Source organism: Pipra filicauda, unplaced genomic scaffold, assembly GCF_003945595.2.
Source record: "Pipra filicauda isolate LSUMZ 115617 unplaced genomic scaffold, ASM394559v2 scaffold315_size853536_pilon, whole genome shotgun sequence".
Taxonomy (NCBI): Eukaryota; Metazoa; Chordata; class Aves; order Passeriformes; family Pipridae; genus Pipra; species Pipra filicauda.
In genome coordinates, this window is record NW_024104438.1 from 472,141 (window position 1) to 487,362 (window position 15,222).

The 15,222-nt window shown below is 40.2% G+C and overlaps 1 protein-coding gene across 1 annotated transcript; it reads left to right on the forward strand.

Annotated features, from left to right (window-relative positions):
- The first annotated feature begins 9,152 nt into the window (after nt 1-9,152).
- Nucleotides 9,153-14,316, forward strand: KRCC1 (lysine rich coiled-coil 1). Its single transcript, XM_039383537.1, is given in 5 exon segments — nt 9,153-9,174; nt 11,976-12,041; nt 12,044-12,098; nt 13,742-14,099; nt 14,101-14,316. Coding segments are annotated over 5 exon segments (717 nt in total).
- Nucleotides 14,317-15,222: the final 906 nt, after the last annotated feature.

Here is a 15,222-nt window from a genome sequence, read left to right on the forward strand (position 1 = left end):
CAGCCAGGCCCTGGCTTTACTCTGCCCCAGTGCAAGTTCAGGGAAACAAAAGGAAAGGCCTCCCCGTGTAAGAGTGAACCTCTGTGGAAATTGAACCCAGCCCAGATTGCTGTTCAACATTCTTTTATCATTTAATAGCACTTCACAGGGCTGGTTCCTGCTAATCTTACCCTCCCACCCCTAGGAAACCTGATGCTGTTTGCTCTCTAAGCACTGTGCAGATAACAATGATTGCAAACCTCTTCCCACACTTCTGTGTTGCACAGAAAAATCTGTCTGATTAACAGGGAAAGTGAGATGCAGAGAAATAAAGAGGGTGATTCCTGTGCATCCCATGGCGGTAGATGAAACACTTTACATTTCCAAGGCAGTGGAAATTATCATTGGGCTCCTCAAGACACAGAACTGCTCAGCATCTTCTGTTAAAAGATTCTGGCAACGTTCCTTGCCTGTGAATGAAGCCTGGTACCATACCTCAGCACAAACACCCTGTGTTATAGTCTGCCTGAGTGTGCCAAGCACAAACAATATCAATCCACAGCTCCATAAATCCAGGGTGATCCGGCCGCTCATGTGATTATGAGCTGTATCTTCCCCAAACAATCAGACACCTCCACTCCTCCTGAGGAGGGCCAGACCCGTCCCAGAGCCATCAGCACAAGCTCTTGTAGAAACACTGAGCAGTGCAGAAAAGTCACTACAGGCAATTAAGCCTTACGAGCAATTACAATTTTAATTGCAATGCTCTACATGTGTGATAGGTGAAGTCAGGATGCTCTGGTCTCACAAGTAATTCCCTTGGCTGCACATGTCTTTTAGAAACTGCCAGAAGTACTTTAACACCTCAAAATTATGCTGATTTTTTTTTTCCCCAAACCACACAATCTGGAGTGTGGCTATATTGAACCCAGTCATTAATCACACTAAACACTGTCCCTGATTCCCAGATAACAAATAATACAGAATAGAATAGAACATAATAAGAGAACAAATAATACATTTACAACAACGAATCTACCTTTCTAGAGTAGATACTGGATAATGTGGGTTCTTTCTTTTTAAATACCAATTTGGAGGAGTGAACCTACTTTGATCCCCTTGGAAACACATTGAATTTCAAAGCCAGCTGGAGAGAAACACCAATTCTGGAGCACTGAGCAAGGATGACCCTTCAACAGGAGATTATTATTCTGTACTGTGGGTCTGTCTGGATTCTGGGCCGGAGGGGTGAGTGGCCCCATCCTCCTAAGAGAAGAACTAACAGCACCCTCTGCTGCCCTCTAAAAATTATCCAAAGCACAATTTTATCAAATTTAATCACAGCAGCTTTGGACTGTGGTGAGCAAAGCTCAGGCAAGTCATGAATTGGAAAGAAAAAAGGAAGAAAGAGGGGTAAAAAAATACTCATGCTAGGCAGGTGTTCCTCAGACTCATCTCGTCACTGTAATTCAGCTTTAACCATTCCATGTAAACACCTGCTGGGTGAAGGGGGAGGCTGACCTGGATGAACCCCCTTTTGGGGGTGACAGCAGGGAAAAGTGGGGGGAAATGAGTCTGCTTATTCTCCCAGGGGTGGGCACAATGGGGACTGAGGGGAATTCGGCCCTGAAGAGGAATGGATCGGGGGGGGTGATGAAGGGAGGGCCAGCTGGTGGTTCAGCAGCAATGTGTGGGATTTGGGAGTGTTTTGGATGCTGGGGGGCAGAGAGGTGAGGGGGGAGGCTTGCAGTTACTAGTAGTCATTAGGCAGGTATTAGGCAGTCCCTAGTATTTACTAGGCAGTTACAAGGCAGTTACTAGTAGTTGTTACGTAGAAATTCGACAGCTGCAAAGCCATTACTAGTAGTTGCTAGGCAGACGCTAAGACATTACAAGTGGTTACCACACAGTTAATGCAACAATAGTAGACTCTTACTAACAGTTTTTGAGAGACTTTTATTGTTGCTATTGAGCAGTTACTAGGGAGTTACTATGCTCTTACTAGTAGTTACTGGGCAGTTATTAGACAGGTACTAATAGTTCTGAGGCAGCCACTATACTAGCAGTTCTGAAACAATTATGAGGCAGGTACTAGTAGTTGTGAGGCAGACATGAGGCTGATACTGACAGTTACTAGAAGCTAATGGGCGGTTCTGAGGCAGTTGCCAAGAGTTAGTAGCAGTCACAATACAGTTTCTAGCAGTCATTATACAGTTACTGAGAGTCACTATACATTTACCAGGAGTCACTAGGCAGTTAGTAGTCACTGTACAGTCACTATACAGTTACTGGCACTCACTATACAGTCACTAGCAGTCACTGTACAGTCACTATGCAGTTCCTAGTAGTCACTATACAGTCACTAGCAGTCACTATACAGTGACTAGCAATCACTATATAGTCTCTACCAGTCACTGGCACTCCCTATACCATCACTAGTAGTCACTATACAGACACTATACAGTTCCTAGTAGTCACTATACAATCACTAGTAGTCACTATACAGTCACTATACAGTTCCTAGTGGTCACTATACATTCACTAGCAGTCACTATACAGTCATAGCAGTCACTATGTCTTCCTAGTAGTCACCGTACAGTTCCCAGCAGCCACTAGCAGTCACTATTCAGTCACTGGCAGTCACTAGCAATCACTATTCAGTCACTGGCAGTCACTAGCAATCACTATATAGTTACTGGCAGTCAGTATATAGTGACTACCGGCCCCTGACAGCTGGAAGGCCATGGGCTCTGACAGGGAGATCTGGTTGGGGCAGCGAGGTGGGGACCAGCAGGGCCAGAGGGGGGTCATGGCAGCCCTGGGTACTATAGGCGGCCCAGGGGGGCAGTGAGGGGGTATCTGGCCCACAGGAGGAGCTGGTGGCTGGGCCACATTAAGAGCTCTGGGCTCTGAAGGGGGACTGGCTCCTGTTCCTCACTGTGGCGGAGGAGGAGGAGGAGGAGGAGCAGGATGGGGAGGCAGAGTCCTGACTGCGTTTGCATGTGGAAGCAGCAGGCAGGGTTGTCAGCAATAAAAGCAATTTTGCATTTTATTCTTCAGTGCAAAGAGGTCTTGCTCTATTGTCATAAACTCATCTCACGCTTATGGGACAGTAAAATGACAAACAGGTTCCTTTTCTACACGTGTGATGTAGAGCTCTGTAGCTGCATCTTAAGGCTGTGGCTCAGAAGCTATGGGAGCTTCCTACATCCTCTCCTTCCCAGGCAGTCTCTCTCGGACATTATCCTGCTGAAATCTAGCAAATAGCACCCAAAAATAAACAACTAAGACATCCAAGACCAGGTTGGATGGGGCTCTGAGCAACCTGTTATAGTGGAAGGTGCCCCTGCACATGGCCAGGGGTTGGAACTGGATGATCTTCAAGGTCCCCTTCTGACCAAAATCATTCTATGATTTTGTGGTTCCAGGAATACCAAGGCATTTAAAATACTGCACGTATTTTGTAATACTTGCACACGTAAAGGCTTTGGTCAGTGGTTTATAAGCATTGACTGATTAGTTGTATAATGAAAATCAAGTCAAAGACTAAAAGAAACCACACACAAATGCATATACATGGACTTTCTTTAAAACATGTGAAACATCCATTAACAGCAGCTTTTCCCATTGTCAGTTAAATTTAGTAGTACTCTTGGAACAGAAATAACTCCAGTGGAATTAATCATTCTCTTTAGAAAGCTGACAGCTATTTTAAGCAGTCAGCTTTCTGGAGGAAAATATGTCTGCTCTTCAAAGGAATATACTTGGGGACAGTTGGAATACAGTCTTGCTATGTTTAGGCTTAAAATCTATTTTTCACACATATTTCTTAAACTGAATCTGCCTATTCTGAATCCCAAAATGTGCTTTGGTGCATTAGCAACTTTAGAAGTACTTTGACCAAGAGATTTTAAGATTCTGAAGGTTGTGTTTCATAAATCCCCAGTGTTTAGAGGTGGCTCACACCCTTATTTTAATGCAGAGCTGGTACAGATTTTGTCATGAGCCAGATGCATCAAGGATTGCTGGTTGTGCTTGTCAGTTCATACCTGTGCCAAACAGAGCTGTGGAACTGCATGTTATGAGTACATTCTAGTTTGATAGTCTGGGGGGGGAGGGTATCCTTCTTTAAAATGTAAAATCAGCAATAACTTTCAGCTTTGGAAAGACCCTATGGTACAACTCTTTATAATTTCATCAAACACATGCATGCTTCCCTTGGGGAATTTTGTATGCTTTAGTGTAATGGATTTCTTTTGACTCATCATCATCATCTTTTGACTCACTGGTAACAAGCTAAAAGCCCTTGGTACCTGTAGGAGTACAGTTAATCTGTAGTTACAGCCATGCATCCTTTTTCAAGCCTCAGTAAATAGTTCTCCTATGTTAGAAATTACTGATTTTCCTCTCTCCCTCCTTGAACACATCTTCTTCACTCAGTGGAGAGGAAAAAGAGTCATTTTTCTCACCCAGTGTTCCACAAGCCCACCTTAAATTACACTGAGAGGAGGATGAGAAATAACATTGCTCTCTTACAATCATATTAGAGCATCTGTATACCAGAAGAGAGCTGGGCAGAAGGGCAAGTAGCTTGCCTTAACCTTCCTAAGAGAGTCTACAAAGTCAGGACTGGGAGGTGTATTTCTTACTGTGTTCTTGAGACACAAGGAGGGTTGAAGTTTCAAGAAGTAAGGTACAGCTGGATCAAACTGTGCTCACAGAAATTGAAACAAAAAATGGAATACTTGTTTTCTGAAATCATGAGCTATTTATTGCAGTAAAAAAATATTTGATGCTTAAAAGAAATGCAGCTTTTTTTTTTCTGATAAAAGCAGAATAGCTGATTTCAGTCTGCTCCAGCTGTGACAGGCTGGCCCAGCTCTGGTGGGTGGGATAGGATGGAGGAAGCAGAGGTCAGTGGGATGTTTGGCAGAGACAAAGAAGTGGAAATAAGAGGGATTGGGTCAACAGGAAGAAAAAATTAAGAGAATCAAGAAACTGTGTTGCAAGCATTGGAAACCTTAATTTTTTTGGTAGTGATTGGTATATTGCACTTCAGTCAATGTTTTAAAAGATTTCTTGTGTCCTGGCAGAGTTCAGAGCAGTGAAAGAGCAGGCAAAGTATCTTTTTACTTGCTCATCCTGTGCAAAAGGGGGAACATTGTGTTCCACACCATTTGCAAGCTTCTGTTATGGGCCAGGGCAGATCACAGATATTTCTGGCCATTGAGGCTTTTAGCACTGTTTGATTTGGTTTGTGCCTCTGAGAAGGTTTGGACAACACTCGGTTTAACCCTTATTTTAGTAGTGTGTAAAGGCTTAGTTATGTGTCTTAGTCAAATCTGTGATGATGTAGTGTTCAAAGATGAATATAAAAGCTTGTAAGCTAACTTGTTACAGTATTCTGTGGGGGAAAAAGTCTTAAAGTGACAAAACTAGTTAATGGAAACATGCAGTGCCAGTGTTAATAGCACTGATGTCCAAACAGAATCCATTTTGTTGTTTCACTGTTTTTACAATCCCATGAGCTTTGAAAACAAGCCAAAACAAAAATCATTCAAAAAAAGTATTCAGAGAGTTAACTCACTGAGAAAACTAAAATTCAGTGCTACTATAGTATTGTTTCCTTGAAGAAGAGTCTTTCACCAAGCTGCAGATATCAGAATCTCTCTGGTTGAGCCTCCTTTCCTTGTGTAGGAATACAGTGCTGTAATACCACAGTCCACTGTATTTGATAAGGGTTTTAAAGTCTGTTACCTTTGCCTGCCCTTTTTAAGTTGAAGTTCTGCAGATATCTGAGTATATTTCTAAGTTTGCTTTCTGACTCCTCCTGTACACTGCTTGTAGTTCCACAGTCAAAAGGGACAGGATTTCAGTGCTGCTGTTTCAGAGAGCTGGTATCTTCAGACAACTGAGCGTGCAGGCTCCTGCCTCTCTTGCTTGCAGAGTAAAACAAATTAAAGTGGTGCACGTGATGTAAATTAACCTGTTCTGCCCTGCAGCTGGGACAGGCTGGAGCGTGCACCTGGGTTATGGTGAGGCTGACAGGTGGTACCTGGTGAGGTGCTCTATGTGCGGATGTGCCTCGGAGACAGCTCTGGCAAAGGGCTCGTGAAATGAGAAAATGTGTGAGTCAGTATCTGCTCTTGTGGAACTGCAGTCATTGGACCTGATTCATGTGTATCCATCTATTTCTCATTAAAATGCTGTGCTTGCCGTTGGCATTTTGAGGGCACAATTTGCCTGTGTCATTTTGTGGGTTTAGTACCTTGAACCTGAAACTTTATGCCTTTGCCTTAAGGGGTTTGTCTAGCCCAGACTTTTTCTTTACTACATTGTTCTGTTTTCTGTGTTCCCTACCCTGAAGAATTGGAAGAGAAAAATTAATAACAGGCTAAAGCTGGGAGCATTTCCCCTTTAATCAAGAGGTAGAACATCCTGGGTCAAACAGACTTTCTTAAATTACCTGGTTTCTGATATTTTAATTAACGTTAGTATTTTTCCTACCACGTTTATACTGCCTCGAGGGAATGCTTTTTTCCCTGCCTTTCCTGTGTGGCATGCCACAAAGATTCCTCTACAATTAACCCAGCAAAAGTAAGAAAACAGATAACAAAGGTTTAAAGTTGGAAAGGTGTTCTCAAACTTCTCTCAATTAGTATAATATGCAAGTATAATAACGTTAAAATGTCTTTAAGCTTCTCATATTAGAGTTTTAATGATGGTGCTGAATTGCTGTGCCAATGAGGAATATTTAAAAAAAAAAAAAAAAGAAAAACAAAGAAAGCAAAGGAAAAAAAGCTGGATATGCTTCTAAGATCATAATGGAGAATAGAGAAACAGTAAGCAAAATATTATCTTTCAGTTCAGACACTAAGAATCTGATTTATTATTACTGGGCAACTTATTGGGTTCCAAATTTCCTAAATTCACCTCTATTATTTTTATTTTTTCAATTTATTTGAAGTCCTTCAGCTTTTTGGTAAGAGAGCCTGAAGTTCTCATTGCCTTCTCAATGCCCATATTTCAGTGTTTGAACATTAAAACAATGAAGTTGTTCTCTGCCTTCACCAATGTTATTCACTATTATCTCAGCTGCTTTTAATTTCACTTCGTCTGAATTATTACTTGCTGTGTACTCTGAGCAGTCTCAGAAGATACAAGTGAGAAAATTATGCCAATAAATAGTATGCTGGGTTTCAAGCATGCATTTATTGTTATGATCTATTCTGCTTTAATAACACTTTTTTTATTTATTGAGACATTTTTATAAGTCACATTGGAGATAAGAATGAGAAATCATTTTTATGAGTTAATGTAGGTGTGTTTCGGAAACTTTCCTTGCACCAATCTTTGTAAAGTTTGAGTGGGTTTTGGTAATTAGTAAATCTTCAGTGATTCATGGCTTGTCTTAGTGATGGAGGATTTGTAAGAGTGAGACCAGCTCACTAAAACATTACATTTTAATCAAATTATTAACATACTTCTCAATCTCAAGCGTGGTATCATAAAAAATAAAATTATGAAGCAGAACTCCAAGTGCAACTTAAGCAGAACATTGACTCAGAGGGAACAGTGATGCAGCAAATGCATCAACTGTATTTCTTCAAAGAAGAGTAGAATACTCTTCCCTAGGTGGGAAGGAGGCATTGTGCCCTTCTCTGATATTTGCTGCTTATTTCATACTCAAATAGCAAATTGTTGGCATCTGGAGTCACTTAAAAAAGCACCTAGGTTGAAACACCTGTTTTATAATAAAACCAACTAATTCAAACATTGTTCACACCTCAACTGAAAACAGTCATTTTAAAGTGATGCTGTTTATGCCAGTTCTGCTGTTTAGGATAATATTGAAAGGTCCCATCAAAATTACATTCACAAGAATTAAGTTTTAACTCCTCCCTTTTCAGTAGGTAACTCATGTCTCCTGTGGTACCTTTGCAGGATTTGGAGATGCACGGAAATGAAAACCAGTGTTTTCAAGCTTAAATGCCTAAATACAAATGTTCTTACATGTGAGAATTTCAGTTTAAGGGTGTTGAACAAGTCTTGTCCCCTGTCTCTGTGCAGAGGCATAGGCCAGCTTTCCAGCCTTCTTCTCTCTCACCTCCTCTCACCTCTGTTTTCCTTCTCTCTTGAGGCTCCATAGTCTCTGCAGCGTGTCTGGAATTTCGGTAAAGCAGCCCTTTATTAAAATGCCCAAGTATCTTGGATGACAACTATAAATGACTAGAGTTACAAATCCAACAATACACACTGTGTGTGTGTGTGTTCTGGTTTTTAGCATTTTATAGGCATTTTGGCTGATAAAATCTTTTTGGTACCTATTCTGTGTACTGGACTTTAAGTTCTTGAATCGTAGTAAGAGCTGAAGTAATCACAAGAAATACTGTATGGCTTCTGAGGATTAATAGTCAAAAGAATCAAATATATTTTATTCCTTTCTTTGAAACTGAAATGGAAAACTTCACCTGCTTTTCTAGCTTTACATTGGGGACTATGCTAATTCTAACATGGATTGTCACTAAGGGTCGCAGTTGTCTCCAGGGTCTGCTTTCTTCTCCTTGACATTCCAACAACAATAATATTTTCTTTTTATTTGTGTGAATATCTGCTTTTTTAAGGACAGTCTATGTTCTTTCACATTCTCTTTCTGGACACACAAAGTGAAGTATGGTGGAGCAGGAACTTGTTACTTAGTTTATTGCTGGATTTTCCCTTTATGCCTGGATGGTACCTGAACATTTTTTTCCCATTCTGTCTAATCAGCTTAGTTCCCTCTGAAAAAAAAGCATTTGCTAAGCATTTAGGAAGGATAACAGAGCAGAGGAAGTGGTGCAGATGAGGCAGAAACTGAAAAAGGGGCCATTAATGAAGAGAGGTATCAATCTGTTCAGTGGGATTTCTCACCCCAGAAGCCAGAGGGAATTGTTACAGTGCTCCACACTTCCCATGAACATGGAGTTAAATCTTTAAGGGATCTTTCCACTTCTTTTAATGGGACCCTGTGAGTATCTGAGGTGAAATGCCCTGTGCTAAAATCACTCGAAAAACTGTTCTTAACATTTCAGTAGGATCAGATTCATGCTTTGATTGTCAGAAGCTCCTAATGCGTGGTGCTTCACTCGTGCATCCTTTTAGATACATAGACTGCTGTTTGTTGTTGGTATAGTATGTCAGTGGACTACACAAAACGTGAGTTCTCACATTTGTGGCACTACCAGTTACCACAGGTTACAAAATAAAGCTGGGAAATCTGTGGCAAGGACAGACCATCAGGCCTATAAATAATTACATGAGAAAATATTGCCTTTAGGTTGTAGTAAATAGGAGGTGTGGGCTGGGTTCATGTCTCCAGTCCAGAGATCTGTTTTTCCTCCAGAATTTGGCTGTTGACAAACATAAACGGGGTTTTTTGGGGGGAATAGCCTAAAAATAAAGGAAAAACTACACTGAAAATTACTGTTTGACTTCATCATGTGGCATGAATATGTGGATCTTTTATTAAAAAAAAATCTGATGTCTTTTATTTCTAGAATATTTTTATCCATATCCTTTTATTAAGTCCCTCTGTGACAAACAGTAGTTGGTCTGTTCTGCCATTTCTTAATGGCAGAAAGTTGATCCAAACAACTCCAAATTCATGATACCAGCACCTTTATTTAAACATTTTGGAGACATATAAATGACAAGGCCAGTCTGACAGTTCTGCAAGGATACTGCTTTTGATTGATTCTCTGAAAAGTTTCTGATGGCATGGTTGCAAACCCTCAGGTATCCGGTTCTTTTAAAGAAGTTTTTCTTAGTTGCCAGGAAAGATGTCTTGTGAATCTGAAAGCTAAAGGCCTTAAGTTCAGCTTAATATTTACAGAACTGGTTGCACACAGGCAGTGGTAGCATAGATCTCCCTGTGCTCTATCATTTCTGTGTGCGGCAAATGGCCTTGAGGCATAGTTAGAAAGAAAAAGGTCAGACTTGTTTGTGACCCTTCTCTTGGAGCGTGCAGAGACGTGTCATTTATCAAGGAGGTTGTGGATGTGAGTGGAAGTGGTTGGGAAGGAGCCTGTAGTGTCCCAGACCAAACTGGAGACCATTTACAAACTCACTGCCTGGATGGGATTTTAAGTGAGAAACACATTATTTTATTCCTGAACTTCTCTCGATACAGTTTGTCAGAAGACCATGTATAAATATGTTGCCTGATATATATATATATATATATATATATATTTATATTTGCCTAAAAATCCACTAACTATACAGAAATAAAAAGAAAAAGGCTGCACTTATTTGTACATTTTTTCATGTGGTTTGAGGCTGAAGTTATACCAGCTCAGGGTTTTTAAAAGTGGTTACCCAGCACTTCTGAAGGTGCTGTGCTTCCAACCAACTTCAGTAGCAGCTGCTGTATCCATTTGTGGGTCAGGACATTCTGGCCTTGTTTGGGCTAAGGAAGGCAGCTGAGGCTGTGCTGTGCTATACTGGCAAAGCTGGAGCTGAACTGCAGTGCTGTTTGCTAAAGTAACAGCAGGGGAATGCCAAGAGCTGCATTAAAGCAGATGACATTGCTGTGCTCATGGTGCTCCTCTGCCTTCCCCAGCCAAATTACTGCTTGGGAACCCTGCCTGTTTCATGTCATATGTGTTAATCATCATCTTGTGACCATGCAGAAAACCTGGGTAGAGCAAATCTTCAAGGCTCCAAAATCGAGGCAAATGTTGGGAACTCTGTGTCTTTGTTTCTGAAGATATTTCTCTCTTGGGGGAAACCAGTTATTTGGTTTAAGAGAACTACATATGTTAGACTGAGGTAGGAAATGATTGTAGCTCTGCATTCATCACTGCTGACTCAGCTGTAGTGCATAACCTTATATTGACAAAAACTGAGCCCAAACAGAGGTACTACAGTGTTCAGAGGTGGGAAATGGTTCAGAGAAAGAGAAAAGACAAAGAAAAAAGAACTAACGTGACAAATTTACAAAGAAGAAAGAATCTTAAGTCCTGTCAGCCTTTTCTTATTTTCTATTGAAGAATGAAAATGGCTCTTGTAATAACAAGGAAAAGTAATATTTAAAGCTGTCCCTAGAATATATTTCAGAGCAATTAATCACCTACTGCAAAATGCCATCGAGGACAAGGACACAGCAGGGTTCAGAATGGCTCCAGGAGGCACAATAGATGTTACTTGGCCAACCAGACTTCTCCTCCCTACAATTCAATCTTTTCATGACAGTGGTCACCCAAGGAAAAAAGGTGAACAAAACCTCATTTTTAATTTCACATTATAGTGCTTTTAGTTTTTGACGTTCTAATGTTTTTAGGTGGTTTTTTTTGTAGTGTGCCACTTGGTTGGGTTTTGTCTGCCAAGAATGCTGTGCAGTTCAGTGCTAAGTCAAGGAAAATACACACAGAGTACTGTCCTTAACTCATATAAAGAAGTCTCTCTTTGAAACAAATACATGTTTTCCAGTGAGAAGCTGTGCAGGTTGAAATAGAGTGAATAATGCCCATGATAGTAGCATTTCATAAACAGTGCAATTAGCTTGTTTTTTAGTCAGGGTTTGGTTTGGTTTGGTGTCTTTTGTGAGATTTTTTTGGCTTTGGGGTTTTTTTCCAATAGACAATATTGTTCCATCTATCTCTCTCTCTAGGTAGCTGTTTTTACAGTTCAGTACACTTGAGTAAACTGGTGCATAGTAGAATATAGTAGAATATTGGCTATTTCTGGATAACTTGTACTACAGAATGAAGCAGCTCTAAAGAATGAACCACCCAGCCACTGTAGATCATGAAATTCGTATATTTTTTAATTCATTTTTAAGTTCGTATATTCATTTTTAAATTCGTATATTTTTAAATTCAATTTTTAAGTTCTAGTGTAACAATGCAGCAGAGAGTCTATCTATAGACACTGTTTGTGTCAGTGTCAGGACTCTTTCATGGGATGGGATCATGGTGTGCTTTGAGTTTTGCCCCTCTTTTGCAGGTCTCTCTAAGCTACAGATTCCTCTTTATTTTTTTCAGCAATTGAGGCTGGTTATTACTTGTGCCCGGTATGTAATGTCACACTTCCATAGAAATGTACCAGTCTCACATGAAAGGAAATAAGCACTGGATTAAGTTAGTCCAAAAGTCTTTTGTTGCTATTCTTCTGTAGTTTGTACTTTCAGACTTTTTCATGAGCCCTGTTGTCTGCTAAGTGACTTTAGCCAGTTCGTGGGGATTTTTTGGTTTTGGGTTGGGGTTGGGGTTTTTTTTGTTGTTTGGTTTACTGGTTTTAAGAGGCACTGCCCACTTAAACCTCATGCTGTGACTGAGATTCAGTCCTAGAGTTCCCATGGTTGTATCTTCGATGACAACCCCAGGAAAGGTCCTTAAACCTTTGCAGTTTTCCCACTTATTTTGCTCTCTGGGGGTGGCAGCACCCAGCACATCTTTAGTGCTCAGCCCAGAAGGAAATGGTCTGAACCTAAAGACTTCTATTGACAAGGCAAAGGCGACCTTAATCCCAAAAAGTGCCAAGTCTGCATCAATTTTGTTGCTTTCATGATTCATCAGCTTGCACCTTACATTTGGCATAAGATATTTATGGGGTAGGTGATAGCTCTTGTACTTTCCCTTTTACCCAGGAGAGGGCTGCAGACTGTTGATTGCAGAATGGATTTGGTGCTGATTTCAGGTGTACTTCCCGGAGAGTGCTGTGCAAGAAGGCTAAACATCAAATTTGCCCACACGTTAAGCATTTTGATAAGACATTTTATAGAATTATCTAGGTTGGAAAAAGCCTCTAAGATCAAGTCTGACCATTGAAAAATTTTAAGAGAATCCACAGTAATAATATAACCACAAGAGACTGATGTAGAACTGATATGGTTTTAAATGTTTGTTTAGTGAACAGAATTAGAATTTCCCAAAACAGGAGTGCAGGAAACTTCTATGGGCCTATCTACAGTTTAACAAAATGAATGTATAAAGGTGATGAATTAAGGAAGAACAAGATACATTTAAGGGATGGGTCTTTGGAGCTGACCTTTCTACACACTTTATCTTTAGAAGTGCCTTCTAAACACTTTATCTTTCAGCCTGAGGAAAGGAGAGTAGAATCAAAACTGACAGGGAGTTTTGCCTTGGGAGCACATTTGTCTCGTTTGGGTTTTTTTTAGCAATCCAGGTTGGTTGCTTCTGTTCTGTTTTGTTTCTGCTGTGGAGTCACGCAGTTTGCCTGACGTTACTGTACTGCAGCTGTTCAGTGGAATGAATCTCAAAGAAATTAGTAATTGTATTACTTGATAGTCAATAGGTAATGTAATTGCTTCTTGTCTGCAGCTAATTGGAGACCAGTTAATCAGAGTGTTTTCTCAAAGAGTGGATTTTGTGCCCTATAACTGCAGCTTTACAGATATAATCATGTGTAACAGGGTCCGTGCAGTTACATGGAACAACACACCTGGAATGTGCTTTTTTCTAATTCTGAAAATACTACCTTTTTTTTTTTTAACTCAACAGATGCTAAGCAAATTGGTCAGTATCAGTGACTAACTTTCCACCCAATTTATGCAGAAAACAGTACTTGTCAATCTCACAGAGAAATCAAAGAAAACACGTTGCTCCTTTCAAGATGAATTAACAGGTTGTGTTGAAGTTCAGAAAAGGACGGATCTAGAGCCAAGAAGGGATTTAGGAAAAGAAAAAGAGGAAGAGTTTCAAGATAAAAACATTGAAGGCAGAAGTGACCTTGGTGAGGTTGTATCTTCAAACTTGAGGCGTGAACAAGGCGAGCATTCCAGCCTTTTCTCAAAAAAACAGTCTCCTACAAATACTGGGGAAAAGAGATTGCCAAGCTGGTCATCAGCTTGTGAGCATGCACTAGAAAAGACACCTAATTGTCTCTCTAACAAGGGATACTGTAAAGAAGAACAAATATCTTAGGTGGCCACCATCAGAGATAAGAGCTCCAGCCATTAAGAATCTAAAGGCAACTACAGACTTGTGCTTGCTGAAACTTCTACCAGCTCCTACAGAAACGAACAGGAATCTCAGATAAAACATTTCAAAGAAGAACACATCAGTGAAGAGCTGGAGTATAAAAAAGAAGCCACAAAGCAGAAAAGAAAGAAAAATAAGTGTAGGTGCAGATTGTGGAAAAGAAAACGAGAATAAAAAGAGAATTAAATTTAAGCTAGACTTGGTAAATGAAAAGAAGTCAAGAACTTCTAAAGGCAAAACACTTAAGGAGAACCCCCCAGAGAAAGAAAGCAAAAAGGATAATAAGAAGCCTCAGGCAAATATCAAAACAGAAGAGGAGCTACCCTGGGATGAGTCTATCTTTGAATATTGATAAAGGTTTTACTTAGCTTTAAGAAATTGATTCTGTTTGTAGACTCACTTCACTGGTTTGTACCATACTGTGACTTCTTCTGTTTTAAGCAAAAGTTTTGTTCCAATCTGGAAGCAAGAAAAGGCCTTTCTGCAGAAATTTTTTAGCAGTAGGTTGGCAATGCTTTTCAGTCATCTTTCCTACACATGCAGCAGCCATTGCAGTAAGTGTGAAAGTCTGTATTATAGACTGGAATATTCCCTTCTGGAATATACCACAAATATAGTAGCTTACAGAGTACTAATAAAATTTCACCAAAATTCACAGCTTCTTTCTAATATCAATGATGCCCACTATTGACATTTCTGTTATTCTTCTGGGGAAATACATAAACACTACAGTGTTCCCAGACTTGTCAGATTTAAATGGAGAATGTAAAAGGCTTTTGATTCCAGATGTTATTTGCTGTTGGGGATTTGTGTTGTTTTTTTTTTTTTGTTTATCTGGTTGTAAGTGGAAAATGAGTCCATTAAATGGACCAATTAAGTGGAAAGGATTGTAAGATATCCATTGTCTAGTAGATTTTTTCTCATGGCAATCCTGATTTTTAATTTCATTCAGGAATCACAGAGAAGGTGCAATATACAAAATGAATTATTAACATGAGGCTATATTCTGCTTCATTCCCTCAAAGCAATATACAGGAGGAATGCTGGAATGAAGCTATTTGTGATTCAAACAGTACCCTGAAAGATCCAGGCAGGGGGATGAAAGGAGAGCAGCCCTGCCAAGAAGGACTTAGTGCTAGGGGATGAGATGCTGAACATGAGCCAGCAATGTGCACTTGCAGCCCAGAAAGACAGTTGTGTCCTGGGCTGCATCCAAAGCAGTGTGGGCAGAGGGTTAAGGGAGGTGATTCTGCCCCTC